Here is a 20,597-nt window from a genome sequence, read left to right on the forward strand (position 1 = left end):
CACTATGTTCATGTTTACATGGGGAGTAGTGTTGGAAGTCAAGGGTGTGTGGGTAGATATTTGTTTCTAGAGGCTATGTGATCTGCACAACTACAGAAAAAGAGACTGGCTAAGCATGTGAGAAAATTAGCTTATTCTTTAGCTTTACACAGAAATTGAGAATTCACATGCTACTGTTGCAGAGATAACAGGTCAAACCAGTTTTTTTTCCCAGGAGCTAGAAGCAAAGGGAGCATAAGCCTACTCAAATCTTACAAAAATAAATGTTGTTAAACCTTATCTTTGGTACAACATAACAGTTACAGTAATAGTTCAACATCTCCCTGGCTAGCTGTTTTGACCTAGTCCTGTCTGTCCTAAGCTAAGCTAACCATTAGCAGGCAGTAGCTTCACATTTATTGTAGAGTCATGCGAGTCTCATACTGAACATTTTAAACTGGAATGTTAATAATAAGCCTATTTGAAATATTCCTTTAAGTTAAAAAAGTTTTCCTTTGAGAGATTTGTAATGAAATGACGAGCTGCTACAGATATGAGACTGCTATCAAAGTTTTCATCTGACAAATAATAATACTTGCCAAAATGTTCAGCAAGGGTAGCATTAAGTTAAGGCCTATTGTATTGGATATATGTTACATGTGTTTGTGTTGTTATTATTACCATCACATTAAACATGTAGGCACCAATCTTTAATGTAAAAAAGTATTGTCTTTTGACTTTGATGCTAAAAAAACATACAAGACAGAGAAAAGGGGAAAATCAAGTGAATCAAGTATAAAAGCAAAGTCATGACAGAGGGCAAAAGTAAATATTTGAGATAGGTTAACTAAAAATGGTGAGATATCAAGAATGAAAACCAACCTAGGGAAACTGAGTCTCATATACATGTCTGGAGGATTGTAGTTTTTTGGCCTTGAGACGAAACACTGATCAGTCACAAATGCTGACCAAACTTTCCAAGGATATGGCAAAAACTTCTCTAACACATCTAATGGTTTCATTTTGAGACATCTACTATACGTGTAAATCATCATGCTGTATACCTTCTTACAGACAGCAGAGATGGTTCTGCCGCATTCGCTTCCTCTCATTTACTACCTGCAATTCAGTTAGGCTGTGTCCAGAGTCTGATAATCACATTATCTGGAAACTTATACATAATTAAAGGGAAGTTACAATGCTAACTGACATGACTTGTTTATTTCTCTCTCCAAGCCCACAGCATTACGGCAAAGTCTCTGATGTAACTCAATCTGCAGTGTTCCTCCGCTGATAACAGATTGATGTCAAGATTAATTCCCTTATTTAGTGGTAATTTATGGTTAACCCCCTCATATCCTCTCTGTATTTATGGTTAGAGGATGCAGATAAGAGGGGGGGGGGGGGGGGGGGGGGTTAGGAATACAAATTCTGCTTTTATTGGCCTCAGTTTGAATTTGGGCTGCACTTGGGGTTGCTCAAATTTCCAGAGCTCCAGATTTCAGGGAGGCATAAATCTCTCAAAGCCCACTATCAGGGAATAAAGAGGGGGAAAAAATCCACTTCCTGGATTCTTGCTGTGCATTCAGCTCCAACTCTTAGAATTTCTGGCTACGACTCAGGAGGTGACGAGGAATCAAATGTCATATAAAGGGAAAACCAGTAGCACAAGTAGACAGTATGTGCAGTCTTTGGTGGTGTGTACTTATATTCTTATAAACACACTTTGTAGTTTGACATAGAATTCCCCGATATCCTGCTCTCTGTACAGGGGAAACCAATCTTCCTTTGCGTGGGAGATGCATCAATCCCTTAGAGAAAACATCTTGGGGCCTCAGAAAAAAGAAAAAAGGGGCCAGTCAGAAATAGAGGATACCCCCCCGCCCCGTTTTCCCTCCGTATCCTCAGTGAATGCAGCAACACAAGTCCCTTTGACCTCACAGGAAGTTGATTTGTGCACAGGGTCAGTTTCAGGCGGCTACCCTGCGATGCTGAACCAGATGGCAGCTGATTGTCGTCTCTACGGGAGGAGGACAGTCTAAATAACAACTTCATGTACAATCTTAGAAGAATAACTGATAAAAGGGAAGTGGTAGGAAAAAAAGAAGTGAGTCAGGAGTGGTTTGTGGTTTTACAAAATGAGATGAACATGTGGGACACAGGGTCCGTCTGTTGGTCAAACTGTGGTAAGGGGGTGTTAAAGCCTCACACTTGATGTATGAACGTGGCTGACCTGTCCCCTAACAAGGGGACAAAACACCGGGGCGGCCAGCTGTAGAACACAAGCAAATGAAGCATCCCAGAGAATATGTCACATGTCCTGTAAACAGTTCAACCTCTACGACTATGCTCCCGGGCTCTGCCTGCAGAGTCTGAGCAAAGTCACTGAAGTTAAGTCTGTTAAAAGCTCAACAAAGTGACCAAATAAAGACCAAAAAGGCTAATGTTTACTCTCTGCTCCTGAAGAGCACTCTCCAACAGTCTGTGAGACACTCCAGATACCTGTGGCTGGGCCCATCATAATGTTTACTCTCCGCCTCAGCGTGAGGAAACTGTGGATTTAGGTTCTGCACAAACACAGAAATACATCTATGTATACTCAAACTCCTGCAAACTGTTATCAGCATTTCTTAGACTCTAAAGAATACAAATCAGTCCACTATAACGCCTCTTTCCAGCCAGATCCATTGTTGACATTAATATCAGTTAATATCTAAAATTCTTAATGTTATATTAATATAGAGCATGGTCTATATGGGATTAAAAGTCCACAGGTCTCTCAAATAATAAGTGCAGACCCAGTACAAAGGATGCTGATACAATGTTTCTGCTGCTTACAGCATTGAAAGGAAATGTTTTAAATTGAACTAAAACGTGTTTTTGGATGTGTGTCCCTGTTAATCTGGAAAATCAACAGACCATTTCTTTGGAAAAAAGTCTTGCGTAAAAAGTATTTACAATGAAAACTGTAATGAGAAACGGTCATTTGAGGTTACACACCAACATAGAAAAAACCACAAAATAGTCTGCTAAGGGACATTTATAGCACCTTTACGCATCTTTACGTTTTCTGCTTTGGTTCACTATCAATGCTGATTTTAGCATAGAAGCTCTGACAAACCAATTATGCTACCTGCCTACGCTAACACTATCAACAGAAATATAGCTGTTGAAAATAGTGGAGCATTTAGAAGCTTCCAACAAAACATAAAGGTAATTATAACCAGTTGAAAAGAGACTGCCACAGTATAGTGGCCAGTTTTCCTGAAACACGACGTCATATAAAGCTTGATGTTTGATTAAATGATAATGATATTTCAATTGTGTGTTTGCAGCTTTCCTTTTTTAATCGTCAGCCCCGCACTATTATTCCATTCACCTTAATTGTATTGGATTGAAGGCAGATCAGCTCTCAGAGATAAATATCTCAAAACCTTAAAGCAACACTGCCTGCCTGGCTACACACGACCGGAGACATGTTTTGTGTAATTCAATGAGCCAACCCTTTAATTTAGAAAAACATTCATTTATTTTCAAGTAACTGATTTACCAGATGAGATTCCATTGTATTCATGCTGGTAATCATTTCAGCTACTGCTGTGAATAATCAACACACTGCAAATTCATCTCAAGAACTGATGCGTTCAGTACCCAATAGTCATATCCATGACCTAAGAGATAAGTAAACCATAAATTATAGTAGATGCATTGAAAAAGGCATAAACTACCGGGCACCAAGTTGATTTATTGGAGTTAGTTAAACACAGCTGCACTCCTTTTACTCCCCAGCTGTTACAGACAGACGAGGGGCCCAATATGATGGCCCAAATAATCAAGCAATACATATCATTAGTCAGGCAATTCTCCCACATGCCCTGTTGGGAAGTCCATTAGTCTCCATAAAGGCACCAAACAATCCCACTCCTGTTACCCAAAACTCACACAACCTCCGTTAGCCCCAGTCCCATTTAAATTCCAATAATGAACCCACCATTCTCCTGAAACGCCCCAACATTCAACCCACTTCCTCTTTTAAAATCCAGACATTCTCCCTATTGAAACCCATTCTAGCCGAGACAACCCCCCCCCTCCCCCCACCCCCACATTTCTTTCCTCTTTCTCGTTCCCTGTTAAAACCATACTCCTCTTCAATCCCACAGGAAGCACGGGAGGAAGACTGGAGAGGGAGTGGGCGTCCAGCACACTGCTGCTAACTCACTGCTCAATGCCCCCCCTCCCTGTCGACCAACCGGCACTAAGCCATGCCTGGAAAAGAAGAGCGCAGGAAGAAAGGAAGAAAAACAACAACCACAAGCTAAAGAACCCACACATTTCACACATCATTCCAGTAGGAGAAAGCAGCTGTGATTCTGGAATCCCCTGTTAGTTTAATCATTCCCAGTTCATAACAGCAGGTCTGTATTGGAGCTCATCAACAGAGAGGACAGATAACTCTCACTCACTGGACTCCTCATCCATCTAAACAGAAAGAGATAGAGACTCCTTGAGGCACCCTTTCTTCTTAAGGGTTTCTTATTTTAGCCCCATTGCTGACAGGCTCATTTGTGTGTGGATCTAACCGCTGTTTCGCAGCGTTGCCTGCCAACAACTCTGTTACTGCCTTAGTCATATCTCCAGCAACTCTGCCCCGCTGGAGTCTTCACATAGAGAGAAACCATAAAAGGAATATTCTACAAAAGCCCCGGGGTTTGCATTAGTAAGCTTCACTCTGTTGCTCAGGCCTTACTCACCATTTCAACGTCTGGTTTACACATCAGCAGGCCCCTAAATCCACTGATGAGTAGTTTCTTCCTCAGAGGGCAAGAGTCAGGGACAAACAGAGCTTGGGGAATTAGTTTGGACAGCAGAGGAGCTCTCATAATTTTCAACACTCTGAAAGGGTATTTTGTTACATGTTGCGTTGTACTCGCCAAAAGCATGACCAATTTAATTTGCCCAGGAAAGCTCCTAAGAATTAAGCTGCATCTTCCTGGTGACACATCGAACTACAATGCTTGAAATTCAATGTGGTGCTTCTGCCAAGTACTAGGGGCCCAACAGATCTCTGATAAAATCTACACAGCACTTTCAAAACCATCTTCACTGAGATAGTGTGAGCAGCAACAACTGACAGAAAATGGTGGTAGTTTTTCATCAAACACCTCTCCTACAAGCCCACGGCTCAGATTTCATCCATTGTCAACGTGCGGGGCGTTATCCTGTTCCTGACAAAAAATAGCACATCGCACAGGGTTAACAAAGCCCAGAAACAATGCGTTAGCTTGTTTAAGATGATTATGACTGAGGAGGGCGGTTGTTTCAAGGCCGCCCCCTCACTACAGACACACAGAGGGTCTTTTGGACAATGTAAGGCCTGGCTGCTTTGCATCAGTCATCAAAGGCATCAGACTTGGCAGACTCTTTTTTTCACTATCAGCGACACTGTTAAACACAAGAACCCTGGCTCAGAATCACTGTGTTTGAAACGCTCATGGCTACTCCAGAGAGTGGACATTCGGTGTATGGGCCAGCATACAAAACCTTTCCAGCATTACAGTGATCCAATGTCCAACCAAGGGAAAAATGTGAGAATCGGCCAGATTCCCAGTGAATAGTATCATCAAATACTTACATCTTTAATGCAATATTTACCTAATATTGGATGAAACCTGTATGTTTGTATTACACATGTGCAACCATTACAAATATGTTGGCAAAAATGCCAGCACAAGATCCATTTAGGAGCGGTTTGATCATTTCACATATTCTTCCTACCAATGCTGTAAGATTGCTTTGCCAGCTACAGTTTCCAAGGTGAAGAATATACTTTCAATAGTTACTTTTAAGCTAAAGGTCCTGAGTCTTCTAACTGCCATTTGGCAAACTCCATCTCCTACAGAGGTAATGTTATACAATTTAAATATCCACCTCTACTCTAAAGCCAACATCAACTAAAAAGCCCTAAAGTTCCCAGCAAAAGGGATAAAGGTTTACATTTCCCTTTTCCTGGGAACTTTAAGGATTTACTCATGTTAACTGGGAAAACTATTTGTGCTGAGGACAACGATCAAAAGTTCTAGAAAAGCTCCTAAATGGACCATGTGCTGGGATGTTTTCTTTATTTTTATTACGTACAAAGAGCTCAACAGATGTAGTGTTTCCAGCCACAAATCCTGGATTTCATTTTTGATCGTTTTCACCATCAGGTGCCAAGCATTTATAACCTAGAATAAATCTTGGGCAGTTCAGATGACTTTATTACTGGGAAGCATAAGATATCAGAACATAAAAAGTATACAAAATGCTGACATAGCAAGCCAGAATACTGGAAGAAGAAAAAGCAATATCACCTCCTGCCAGCCTAACGTGCATATTTTAAATACCGCCTTCTTGACTGCGTAACAAAATCCAGTTCAATGGGTTGTTTAAGAGGCCTTTGACCCAAAAACCCAATTACATTTTGAGTATTTTTTATCTCTTGTAAATCATATGGGTGCCTGATTATCAAAAATAATAGTCGGATCAAATCTGAACAAGTGCATTTGTTTTGAAAAATCTCAGACAGCTTTCTAATCAACTCAGAAAGAGGTTGTTGATGTAGTGGACACACTGCAGGGCTGAGGAGGAGGGGGTGGGGGGTGGGGGCTTATCCTTACTGCCTGGCATGAGTCCAACTATGCACTCCAGGGTATTTCTACCAGGGAACCCATTCTCCACCGTGCTACACGGCTATCTGGCTGAAGTGGTTTGTTATGAAAATGAGTAGCAGATATCGATCATGTATCAGTGGTGCTTTAAGTGCTGTAATATGATGCAGTGCATGGTAATATCCTTATAATATATGGCCTTCAATAATGGTAAAGTGGTTAATCTTGCATAACAGGGTCCATTCCACCTTTTTTTTTATGGAGGGAAACATTGCAAGTGAAGCAAGCAGAGTTCCTCCTTTTTACAGGCCTCTTGCTTCACTTATGAAAACATGTGGTAATGAAGATGTTGCGTTCAAAGTCCCACCAGGAAATTAATTCTGAGCTCAACGAAGCATTGGTGTTGTTGAGACTTACTAGGTAATTAGAAAAGGTAGTACAGAAGATGCTGTGTTGTGACTAAAGCATATTATGTTTTAGAGCTCCGGGAGTTAAACAAATCACTTCAGCTCTGTAGCTGAGCCTTGCCACCACTCAAGTATTATGAACAACCCTATCATCTCATCTTTAAATGGCTTAGATGAAATACGTTTTACGACACTGATGAAATCCCTGAGAGGTGATGTTGCCTTGTAAAATGCTGGAACCGGGGTGAGGGAAAGGATGACATCTTTCTTTTGTTTTTCTAACACACCCCAACACAATGTCTGCCAGCAGCCCTATCATCATCATAGTCGTAATACAGACAGCTATGTCACAAGGAGGGGACGTCTGGTATTTGCTTGTCAGTATACTCCTCTGGTCTGTGTGATAACTTGTCTGTGTCCTTATGGCTAATGACTTGATGATGAAAAAATGTGTAGGCATATAAAAAAAACCTGATTAAGCATTTTTAGAGCGGCATGGCTGTTGAGATGGACATTTCATTTGATCGGTTTGTCCAAAACTTTGATCCCGACTGAAATATCTCAAAAACGTTAGATGAAAAATTAGATGTAATGGTGATATGTTTTCCTGAATGATGAATTGTAATACCTTCGGTAATCTTTATGTTTAAACGTAGGCCCCCATCAGGTAAAGATTTCAAATACCCATCAGCCTCAGATGTACTTGTTTAGTGCTTATTAGCACATGTGTGCATGCTAACCTGCTAAATTTAAGATTAGCATGGTAAACATTAAACCTGCTAGCATGTTGGTATTATAATTGATATCGTTGATGTTTTTATTTTAAAGAATTAGGTTATGTAAGTGCAGCCACACACACACACTTCTTAGTCTTGATACCATTGCAATGTTTTTCTCCTGATATTTCTGTATGGGATTATATGCCTTGATCAAATTTAACGCTCCTAAACAGCTAAACAGACTATTTGGCGGTAGCAGCCTTCATATTGCTTAGCATACAGGGATGCCTTTCTCCTCATTGTTGACACAGAGCTGTAAAGTCATGTCTACATGGCAAGTTAAGGTCATGGAAGACAGATAAGCCCTTGTCAAAGAAGACAACAAAGACCCGAATAAAGAACCTTTTGTCCATAGACTTAAAGTCTCAGCTAAGAGGAGACATCCATTCACGTTTGGTCTCAACATGAGCCACAGGAGCTGTATGAGAATTAATTTGTCTCACTCACTTTCCTTTTTCTTTAGGAAAAGTCTTTCAGTTTCACAGTCATGCCTGTTGTCTTTTTAACCAATTTGGCCACATACCCACAATGCACTTTGCCTAGTTTTAACTTTATTCACTTTTATTCTGTATAAGACACTCTTGTTGGGAAGACCAGGGAAGCTACAGTATACCACAATAGGCTCACTGTTAGTTGAGAGTTTTAGCTTTGCACTCCGCAACTTGTCAATACCAGGCCCATTCAAAAGGGACAGTGGGTCTAGCCTGTAGGAAACCTGGAGGCAACAGAGGTATCAGGTAACAAGTGATTCAACATGTCTGTATATGCTTTGCATATGAGAAAGTATTTTCTGAGAAGAAAGTTTCTTATATCCCAATGCGCTTCAGTGCAAATCAAATCCGGAAGTTAATAAGCTATGCACGCATCTAAGTGCCAGCATTAAGCAAGATAGAAGCAAGATAACAAGTTATACAATTCCCGAGGTGCAGAGGATAAAGCCTATGATGTTCCCAAAAAATATATTCTCAGCACTGGAAAGGCACATACTGTACTGTGCGTCTTGATTGACTCTCAACCACACATTTGCAATGAAGCAAGTAATGCCTTTAATAACACTGGCAAAGAAAACATACTTTAATAAGTAGTCAAGCTATAAAAACTGTCAGAGAACACTAATTGGGATTACAGAAAGGCATACATTGTGTATTCTGTAAATTAACTCGCTATAACTTTTGATGTTAACATAATTATCGTTAACCCTGAGTCAAGTGAAGCAGAACAATTTTACATCAGTGCCGTGTTTTCCATTGTTAACAGGTATGAGTGTGAAAAAAAAGGTAAACCTTAAAGCAATATACTAGACCACAGCCAATACAAACTCATGGAAAATAATCCCTCGGGTTAAAGAGCTCCAACATCCTTTTAACCAGGATGTGAGCCGGGAAGCCCCCCTCTCTTTACAGTGCAATAAGGATTACAAATTAGGCTAAACATCCTGTACCTCCATCCCAAAATCTTTTGAAAAATGCAGGTATTCATTGACAAAAAAAATGCATGAATTAACCAAAATGTGCCAGAAGTCCAAACCACAAACAGTGAGTCACAGCTTGAAATGTACCATTTAGTTTACTAAGCTAATGGACCACACAGGAAGAGGCTAAATGTTCTTCTAAAGGGAAGCACGTTTCAGAGTTCAGCCACCACCCTTTCACCAATGCTTTCTTCAGAAATATTCTCAGATGGAGATTTGTTTTGTGAAGCTATTGTTCCTTTCCCTGTAGGGGATTCCTCTTCGGGGCGCGCACTGTTTGAAACATTTCTCCCCAGAACTGCCTTCAGGTCATTATTGAAGATGCCACACCTACAGAAGCTCTTTCGAATAATGTTAAGAGACTAATCTCCAATTTAAATGCTAAAGTGAAGCAACACCAACTACAAGATCAGACTGACGCCTGTTTGATGATTGATTTAGGGAGGATATAAAAAGTCAAAGGTATCACCCCGTCCTTCTGGTGTTTGTGTGTGTATCCTCGAATTTCCTGTTTGTTTCTCCCCTCGCTGTGATTCTTCCTTTAAACTGTGCACCACCCCTGTCCATCTCATCGACATCTCTTATTTGCATTGTGACACAAAGACCCATAGAGCTCAGTGCTGAATACAAATACTGTATAAATGCCTTATTTATCTTGAAGGGAAAAAGGGCCTGTGCACAGTCTAAACTGCACTGAGCTGCACATTTCCGATGAGCGAGTCAAAGCGAAGGTTTTCATTCAAGCTTAGAGCCTCTGGTATGGAAACATGTTCGGTGCCCACTTTCCATCTTTACCTCCACTAGTTCAGCTGACTTGCTGTTTCAGCAGCTGCAGCCTGACAGGACACGTTTAAAACTGCCTTGTCAAACACATGAAAATAAAGTCCTTTATTTACAACAGCAATGAACATAAATGGTGTGCATTGGCAAACATCGACCAAACAGCCTCCTATGAGAACATTACACTGAAAAAACTAAAACATTGACTTTAATTAAATGTACTATGTCAACACATTTCAAATAAATGTATTAGGTTAGTTGAAAGCAATAATATTAAGTTGAACCTAATGTTTTTTATTTATACTTAATATTATTGGTTTAACTAACCTAATATAGTTAAGGGAAATCAGTTGACAGTCACGGTTTCATTTTTATCAGTGGATTTTCTCAAATTTAAACCCTATTGAGAAAAAAAATTAAGTCATGCAATTGTCCCCACATTATTCTGCGGTTAGCGATTCACTGTGAATTTATGTTGGTTTTTATTCTTTCCCAATTTGACAGTAACATTTAGAGCCACTGCTAAAGAATGCAATCATACATAACATTGAATACTTGTCAACACCATCTCACTTATACATCCTGTAGGAGACAGACATACATAGACAGGCATAATAACTCATTTGGAGCTGTGGCCTCATTTTCCTTTTAACACGTTACTTCATCAGATGAGATGGGAAGATAGCAGAAGGCCTTTTTTTCCAAAGTGAATTCCTGGGTCTCTTTCCACTGCAGACTCCATGCACAGCCAGTGGATCATGGAAACGCCATAAATGCAGCGGATCTCTTTGTTGCCGTGTACAAACAAAGGACGCAAAATCTGTTCAATGAGTAACCACATTCACTTACTTATTCCATGCTCAGTGGATGTATACAAACTACAGAATGGATTTCAGAAGCTGTGGCTACAACACAATAAACCCTGCTTACTTTTCACATAAGGCCAAAGAAGATGTTTCAATAATTAAAATCAATGATGTAGCAGGCAGCATTTGCTAACTTATTAAACATTCATGGCAGACATGAGAACAAAACACAAAACAGTATTGTCTGTGGTTTGTTTAGGCTGAAGAGCAGAGGAACTAGACACATAATTAATTCCTACAGAAGTGCAGAAACTACTCAATTTTTAATGCGACACAATAGATGTACTGTTTTCAGATGTGTCTTTACGGTTAAAAGTAAGAAGAAGAGAAAAAGCTGCTTGACTTCTGTTTCCTCTCAGTGACATGCACGTCTAGCCTCGGGTGCGTCTGCTGCACGCCACAGACCTCGCCTGCTCTACAAAAGTATCAGTTCTGCCAGATAACCTGCCTGTACAGAGGCCCTATTGTCCCTGAGTGAAACCAAAATCCTACACCTCACTAGCAGTTCCCTTAAATCTGTACTACTCAGACATGGTGGAGTTTATCAAAGCTGGGACTAAGGGACACAAAAAGTGATCCTCAAGCTCCCATGGTCGACACCGAAAAGCAATATTTCGAACAATGGATGCAGTAGAAGGAAGTCTGGGAAGGTCATCAGACCAAAAAGCAAAAGCAGCAGCAAGTAGTGCAAGGCCCACTCAGGACCCCAAAAACGCGGCCTACAGATTCTAGAATTACACAGGATCATAACCTATATTTCACGACCATAGACATCCATCTAATCCCAGAGAGTGGGCTTTAATGAAAAGAAAAGGTATGTTTTTGGGGAAATGATGGAAAAAAGTTGATGACTGATGAGAAAAGCTGGCTTGTTAGATCCCTGCACAACACAGAGGGAAAAACACTTACTCAGGATGCTGAAATGCACTGCAGGAGTGAAATTTTATCATGATTCAGCTCCACTTTTGCAGGTGTGCAAGCACATTTAAATGTAGAACTGACGGAGCTAGACTTCACGTTTCCTAGATGCATTATCTTTCAATCTCATTCTGTGGAGAACTTGAATAACCAATTAACTCTGAAAAAGCATATTGATATTTAATCAGGTTTATCCTGTGCCCAAAGCGAGCCAGGGAGCCTCGCATTAAGGATTAAGGACTTAGCCATCAACATGCCCCTGAGATTAGTTTGATCTTTCACAGGTTAACTCATAGCCCAGTTAGAGTGGCTCTCCTTGCAGATTGACCTCATATCTGTGGCTTTAGTTTGGCAGCTTATAAAAGCAACATTCAGAACTGAAAGGTAGAAGAGCATATAGTAAAAAATTTAATCATCCCCTCTTCAGCACAACTACAGTCACAAAGAGGCGGAATCCAATTGATTTCGAGAGCGTTTAGCATTTCATCTGGGAAATAAATCACCACAGTTATTGCCTGTGGTTGGCTGCAGGGTGAAACCGTGGGCATTATTTACAACCTCCCCACAGATGATGACAGTTAATAAACTGAGCGCGGGACGAGCAGCTTTTATTTTATTCAGCAGGTCCTGTCTGACTCCCACAGAAGCCACGATGCCATGACAGGTTCGCAGAGGGCTGTCAGGTGGGCTTCCTGTGGGAACGACTGTCAGGTGCATTAGCAGGTCTCAAATTCAATTTCCAGTGTCCTCCCCTAACCCACAACTGAAACTAGGAGTGGACTAAATGACCTTGTGTTAAATAAATCTGTCAATTGTAATCATTTAAATCTATGATTCAATACCGTTGGGTATCTTAGATATAAGTGATATCATTGGTTAACTCTTGCGTCACCTGTCTAATTTTCCATCTTCACAACTGTTTAGATGCGGCCTACATTGATAACACAACAACAAATGTATCACTCAAAATACACAAGAGAAAATCTGCAGGACAAAATGACCCAAGGGTTCATTTTTTACTCATGATCCATTTTGAGTTTTTCTCAACTTGACAATCTTTCTCAATGTAAACAGCTGACCAGATGTTCTCACTGGCTTCCTAGCAACACAAACACTTCTTAGGTCAAACAGACTCTTCTAATAAAGATCAGGACAACAGTCGTCCATCCCTGAAAACCATGTATCTCCTAGTTTGGTGATTTTTAAAATAAGTCGTCGGATTACATGCTCCTTTGCGAGCTGAGAAAAAATGATCCTTCTTCTTAAGGCTTCGTAAAAAACCCTTCAGATTATCTCAGAAATTAATTGTGACTAAGCTTTGAACAATTCTGTTTGTCCTTCTTTAGCACCTCCTGTACTGTAGCATTTTAATGACTTTACCTTTCAAGAAACTAGTGTGTTATAAGGAAGTGTTGTTTAGATTTGTAGGTGTAGGTGGATTTACAGCTGACACACAAAGACAGGTTTATTCAGCATGAGTAATCCTTTATTATTCTGCCAGACAGGAAAATAATATATCTGATTTTCAAAATAAAAGTTGCCTCATCTCTGTTAGGGCAATATTTAACACATCCAGTATATTCACTAACAAATATTATTGCGTTTTAACAGATATCCATAGAAATCTCAATAAGATTTTGAGTTAACGGCTAAGCCAACTGCTAAACCTGGATGGCACAACAACATGAACACATTGTGCAAGCTCCAGCTGCTCTTTCCTTAATTAATAAAAACATTAAGACATGTGTCAATTGTGTTTATCAAGATGTAAAACACTCCACACATCAAAGCATTTGGCATTAAGATGGTAATAGGAGTTTGACATCTTGTTCCCATTAAGTTTTAACGATTATGGACACTGCGTGCTTGGAATACACCGTGTGCCACATCTGTGTTAGCCTGTGGCCAAAAAGCAACAACAATAACAACAGCTAAAACTGTCAGACCATATGGCGGACCTCGCATTCCCTGGAAATGAAAATGAAAAGTAATTCAACCAAATTGTTCTGCATACCATATCTATCACCACAGCTGCTCATTGCTAATCTTTTCAGGTCTAATAAAGATTTAAAATTCTTATTTACTGTGGGAGATTTGCTGCAGCGTGAAATGTGCTCTGTCTAGTTTGTTTAGAGGCCCAGAAATATTTAGGGACTCTGTCTTTTTGGCTGACAAACACTTTTGATTTGTTATGGTTGTCTGAAAAACCGGCACTGGTTGTTACTTGTTGGAGCAGACAGGAAAGATGCAAATTGCATGTGCACTGCTGGCAACAAACACTCTGAGCTTATCTGCTTATAAGGAGGAACAACGGTGCAATGAGCGTGGACAATGATGATTCATGAGAATAGGAAGTTAAAGTCATTAGGGGGTAAAGTGATACTTCTGCTCACTTTCTCCACAGACATCTGGCCTTCATGGGGTCTGAGTCGCTCAAACTACATCTGGAAAATACATACATTTACTTAAATTTAGTTGGATTATTCTTCTGATTTTCCAGACAAATCTCGCTACGGTCTAAAGTGAGGTGTTCCTTTAACAACTGAAATGTAAGCCACTAAAAGACAATGTAGGAACAAAGCATTGAAGTAACAGTCAAAACAATGGTACCTCATTAAAAATATTAGGTTTCTATGAGCTATTTCAGGGACAAAATAGAGCACTAATCCAAGCAGAGCAAGGCAAACCAAGAACCTGTTCCTGCTACTTCAAGCACTTGTTTTCATACTTTCATCAGCTTTACTCCACATTGGCCAGACTCCAGACTCTCTGTGCTTCATATCATCTGTGCAACTAGGACAGAGTGACTGTCTTCACATTTTGATCTAATTTCCTTCTAGGACCAGATGCAAACTGGGCACATGATGCACCAGTTTTATTCATTATGTAAGAGGATGCTCAAAATATAGGACATTCAAAAAATAAATACTTTTGAGAAGCAATGAGGCAACAGAAGGCATGCAAATCAGAACATATATGGAGGTTGTGTAAATAATAAAAAGGTAGAGGAGGAATCAGTTTGTAGTGTGTTTCAAGGTGACAGAATTGTTCTATTTTTGCCTGTAAGTAGGTCAAAGTCATCATAAAATGATGACACTACACTGCTCACTGTGATATCAAAGATATTACATAGAAAATAAACAAAGTGATTAGAACATTTAGTTCAACAGTATATTTTTAAAAATTGCACATCCCCTCCCTGAAGCATCACCATCATGAATGTGGTGAACATTTGCGCACTTGGATTTCACACGGGATGCGGCAGAGATGCGTATTTGCGCACTAAACACAACTTTCCGGGAAACCACTATGACTGTTTTCCTTATCAATAATAAACATCCCACGTTGGCATTTGACGGTAAACTTTTTAGAGCCTCCATGTAACTTTTACCAGGTCACAGGCTGAGCAGCGAGACGGTGAGAAACTTTTCCTTCCACGCTGGCTCAAGTTTCTCTGCGGGTTTTGGAGCGGAATTCGCTGAGATTTACGGAAAGCAAAGACAAAAGCAAAAGCTTAGCGTTACAACCCAGCCACGTAAATGTTGTAATAGCTTCCCGACATACCTTTCCTTTCCGCCAGAGCACAGCAGCCTAAGCAGACAGAGGTGAGAAGGATCCACTTCACTAAACGGCCTGCCATCGTGTTTTGAAGCTCCCGGTCACAAGGTGTCATTCCATGCCAACAACAGGCGATATTCCGCTTTATCAAAACTGAAAAACCTTTAGTTGTTTTTATCCTTAAGTTAAAGACTTTTCCTTCCCTGGGAAACTTTGACAGCTCCTCCTCCTCGCAGATATCTCCAACAGTCCGAGCTCGTGCAGCGAGCACAAACTACTGGCAGCTCTGACGTCAGCAAGAGGGAGGATAGATGCGCCTCAGGTAGAGGCACAGGGGATGATTTCAGAAACAAGAAATGTGAACAATGCTATAATCACTACTTCCGTGAGTTGCCTACTGTATATGAAAGTACACACAATGAAAATGTATAGAAAGGACAAAACATGCCAAAGAATTACAGGTCGTATTATGCAATGTGCCTTCATTTCCAAATTCAGTGGTTCAGTGCTTGATGGGAAGCTGGATAATCGTCCTATAGTGAATAAAATGGTCTGTCTCCTTGAAATGATTCAACTTCCATATAGTAAAAAAAACACACAACCTTCCAACGTGTTCAATGCTTGAACCTGAAGAAAACCATACACATATACATGTTTGTTGTTGACCTCACACTGTTTTTTTTTCATTTTTCAAAGTGATAATCAGATTTTTCAGCAAATATATTACATAACATACAAAACAAGTAACCCTTAATTTGGTCATATAGTACGAAATTATGACCAAGACAAGTAGGCCTACTGAGCGACAAAAAAAAAAAGAACATGACAATTATGAATCTCTCAAGCAGACAAACCGTGTTTGGGTAGATCATATTTTGGTTTTAGGAACTTCCTATTACCTATCAGTCCATACATTCTAACATACTGAACAGTAATATGAGTTTGACACTATTGAGCCCTGAGTCATTGAATATAGCTTTAAAAACAAAATGTGCCCTAGACATATTGCTCTGATGCTATTTCCTTAGGAATCAGGTTTTAATGTGCCTTTGACTCTTAAGCATATGTATGACATTGACACAATAACTACGAATGCTGTAGGCGTCCTTCGCAGCAGACAATTTGATTTGTTATAACAGGAAAAGCACAAGTTTAACTAATAACATTAATGGTGGCTCAGTAAGTGTCCCAGAAAGTCATTAAGCCAGTGAGTGGGAATGAACAATATCAGGATACTGGAAGAAGCAAATGGAGTGGAGTCATTTTCAATATCGTTTTTTCCACTTTTCCTGCTATGTGATGTTGAAATATCTCCTGTGGAATAAAACCTATTTGATCTTTCTTAGACAATGAAAGCTGGTCAAGTCTATGTACTTTAAGGCCAGAAGAAACAATACAAAAATCTAAAATTACCACAAAGGATTTGGGATGAAGCGCTAGGAATGACACTGATGCTAAGTGTAATCAAAGAATTTATCCACAGACTTGGAGAGGTAAGTGCATTTTGCACACATATTTACCATTTGTTGGATTTTTACATACAAAAATACATCTAATGTAAGTGTTACTAGAGCTATTTCAGGTGAACACCTTAATATAGGAAGTTATAAAAAAGGATGACTCATCTTGGACGTCAAAGCTGACTTCTAAAGGTTTCATACCAGCTAAAAATAACCTTTAATGTTTCTTTATTTGTTAATGTGCATATATGAAAGACAGCCCTCAGTATCAATGTCATGCAACAGTTGAATGGACCAAATGTCTAGACCATTGACAGAGTGTCCGTCTGATGGGAGTCGAGTCTAATTGGATGTGAAGCTGCTTAAATGTGTTTGTTGTTGTACACAGATCAGACTCTATGGGGACAGGAGTGATAGAAATCATTTCTCACACTGGTGTTTATTTCATTACCGCGGCCTAATGGTTCAGCAAATCGTCTTTGGTTGTACTGTTGGAGGAAGGGGTTATTGTGTTGGGTGAAATTATGACCATTTTCCTCGAGGAGAAATTACCTAATGTGAGGCTAACGTTTCACGGGAGACGGCAAGCTATTCTCAGTGAGATGCAACTGCCAGTTTAAATGGTCCAAGCAATGACATTTGAAAACAGAAAAATAAATCCATGGCCTTTGTCATTTTGGTAAATCAGGGGGGAAATGATAACTGAAGGAGGTCCATTGAATGATAAAGTTATTCCCTTCACAAGGTTATGCTTTTTTTAAGTCCCAAGAGGATCAAGAGAAGTCAAATATTGCAATTTTACCTTTATTGAAAATCAAACGTGTGCTTCACTTCAGATTCATATATTTGAATCTAATAAATGGGTTGGTTTTAAAGGTTTTGGAACCAAGGTTCACCTCGGACTAAGCCACAATGGAGGCTTATTAAATTAAAAGAAAAGGTTAAGAAATCACCTTGGCTTCTCTAAAGCGGTCGATTTCTACACCGCTGTTCAACGTCTCAATTTTGAAATGTTCCACCGTTAGAACGAAAGACATCCGGGATGTATCAGTGTTTCATGTCACCATCCATCCAGAGCCTTACACCACAGATGTCTGTCATCCAAGCAGAAACACCAAACAAACACAGAATAATGGCGGCTGGGGATTCAAAAGAGAGAGTAAGATGAAAAGAAGTGAGAGAAGAAGAAAGTGTGTGAAAGAACGAGAGGAGAGGACAGCTACTGGCTGGCAAAGTAAATACATGTCCCACCTTTCATAATTTACATTTTCCATCTCTTATGTTCATAAAATACAGGTACTAAGTATCTGAAGGATCATTTTAAATATATGTGAATTTATGCAGTTCGAAGTTGAGTTCTTTAAGGTAAAGGTAATGCCTAACAATAAGAGGATGATGTTTACATGAGGAGCCTTATTAAGTGGATCGGTGATGCAGAAAGGTTATGGGACTGTGATGTGGGGGGAGCAACTCCTTGTCTTAAAGGTTTAAAGTCTGATCTGCATGAAAGGGCCCAGATGGACCAGCAAGATCTCAGTACATTATTTGGAAAAACATGCACAGATAAGCACCAACCCCCACTAACAATATGCTCATTTATGATTGTCTTGTAAAGATGAGCTGCAGAAGCAGGAAGCATATGGGATCATATAGGATTTACAGTCACTCAAAGGCGTAACATTTGCTGTTTCCACCCAAATTACATTAACGATGGGTTTCGGAAGATAATTGGTGCATATGCTAAATATCAGACAAGAGAAAAGGCTTGGACATGGTTATATATCTGTTTTTAAAAGAAAATGTGTGTGAGCTTAAAACCAATGGGTGGATACTTTTTGTGTTTTCTTCTACTAAATGTTTTGACACTACAATCTATATTTAAATGGCTGCTTTTACGCAACAATTGATCATTAATGTTTGGACGGAACAAAACAAAGGAAAAGGCAATATAAAGATTGTGCCTTATTGTTCAGTTTTTAAAATTTGTTTTGTTTATGCATTGAATTTAAAAAAGTGTTTAATTATTGCCCAAATAATACCAAATGTAAAACAGCTGGAAAGCGACATACCAAACTGTGGGTTATGAGTGATACTGCTCCCAAACGTAATGAAATAAAATTGAGAAAAGTAAATATTTAACTTCAAAAGTATTTCCTGTGAATCTCTGCACTATGACACATTCGTCATGGTTGCTTAACCTCTGACATATGAGATAAAACGTGGATTAGATGAGCCCATGAAAGCTTTAGTAATAGCTTTCTGAATTGTGTTTTTACCAGTATTGCTGAAAACCCTGAGGGGATTAGACCAAACTGTCAAGTACCAATTAATGTGGTTTAATTACAGGAGCCAGTGAGATTACCATGTATCCCACCATCTGCACCCCTAAAGGCAATGCTCTTTCATCCAATTTATAGCGAAGGTAAGTATATGAATTGATTGTTGTTTTGTGATAGTGAGTATGCACACGCGTACACTTTGTTTTCTCATCCTTGTAAGAAGGATAACACATGCATATCTTTTTGCTCTGTGTTGCACCGTTTCCTGCAGAGGCCCCTGGTTTTTGGCTCTCAGCCATCTTCACTTGCCAGAGCATGTGGTCTCCATGGCAGCCCATTGGGTTACACAGTAAACACCTTAGAGTAAATGAATGAACCTGTTTTAATCCAATAGGAATCCCTTTCTCAACTTCTCAACTAGTCACATCCTGTTTCATAACATGGAACACCTTGTTCACAGTTATGAGTAATGAGAATGATTCCCTGAAGGCTTGTGGGTTTAGATTTCAAAGATTATTTTGCTAAATGTATATTTTTTAAAAAGGCAGTTTGCCAAAGACCATGTCTTTACAAAATCAAACCAAAATAAACAATAGGACGTATATGTAGGCCTATGTGCCAATCAAAAAAGTGAACAGTTAGACATTTTCTTTGTTTGTGTCATGGATTGCAGGATAACATAGCTTTGATATTTGAGGTGACCCTATACGTAGGCCAATTAATTATTTCCGCGTCCGCGTGGGGGTGCTACGGCAGGGGCGGAGCGGTGGGGGGGGGGGTGGCTTCTGGGGCTCAAGTCCCGAATGTTTTCTCAAAAGCCCCAAATCTTTTTTTAGGTTTTTAAATTAAGGGTAACGTCAACTATGTGTAATTTCCCCTCTGTCTCTCTGACTGGACCAGCAAATCAATGGAGCAACAGTTCTATTGCTGCGGAAGTGTCGCTATCTAAGATTGTTGGCTTGGTTTTCTTGGTTGTATATTGACAATTGTAGAAGTATAAAGTTAGCGGAATCTTTATTTCAGAATGGGCACGGCGGCGGGCCCATTAGGGGCGCTTCTGCACAAAGAGGTTAAATGCAGATCTTTATACATTGGGTTTGTATACCTCTCTCTTCTCAGAAAATAACGAGTGGCTTTTTTCTACGTGTTTTAATGCAGTTTAACGCCCTCGGACCTCCTATGTTAGCTTTGGACTCAAGCCCCGACTGTTTATAATGTCAGGCTCCGCCCCTGTGCCACGGTCTTTGTGACGCAAATTACTTCAAGTGCCAACCTTTGTGAATCGTGTGCGCACTGGAAACTGGATGACTGCGGACGCTCTTGTTGTTGGGTATTACACTCCCCTCCAGTTGGTGGCGTCACCAAATCATTGGTTGCCCACCGCCTAAGAACCTCAGTAATAAAGAAGAAAGACTTGGTGCCGTGTAGGCTAAGCCTACTCCGCTGACTGGAT

At 39.9% G+C, this 20,597-nt stretch overlaps 1 protein-coding gene across 1 annotated transcript in view; it reads right to left on the reverse strand.

The window, feature by feature from the left end:
• Positions 1-15,661, reverse strand: part of egfra (epidermal growth factor receptor a (erythroblastic leukemia viral (v-erb-b) oncogene homolog, avian)) — a 36,148-nt gene extending 20,487 nt beyond the window's left edge. The window contains exon 1 of the mRNA XM_063885377.1: positions 15,412-15,661. Within this exon, the coding sequence (XP_063741447.1) occupies positions 15,412-15,520 (109 nt within the window). The 5' untranslated portion in view covers positions 15,521-15,661. The remainder of the gene's footprint in view (positions 1-15,411) is intronic.
• Positions 15,662-20,597: the final 4,936 nt, after the last annotated feature.

This window comes from Eleginops maclovinus, chromosome 6 (assembly GCF_036324505.1).
Source record: "Eleginops maclovinus isolate JMC-PN-2008 ecotype Puerto Natales chromosome 6, JC_Emac_rtc_rv5, whole genome shotgun sequence".
Classification (NCBI taxonomy): Eukaryota; Metazoa; Chordata; class Actinopteri; order Perciformes; family Eleginopidae; genus Eleginops; species Eleginops maclovinus.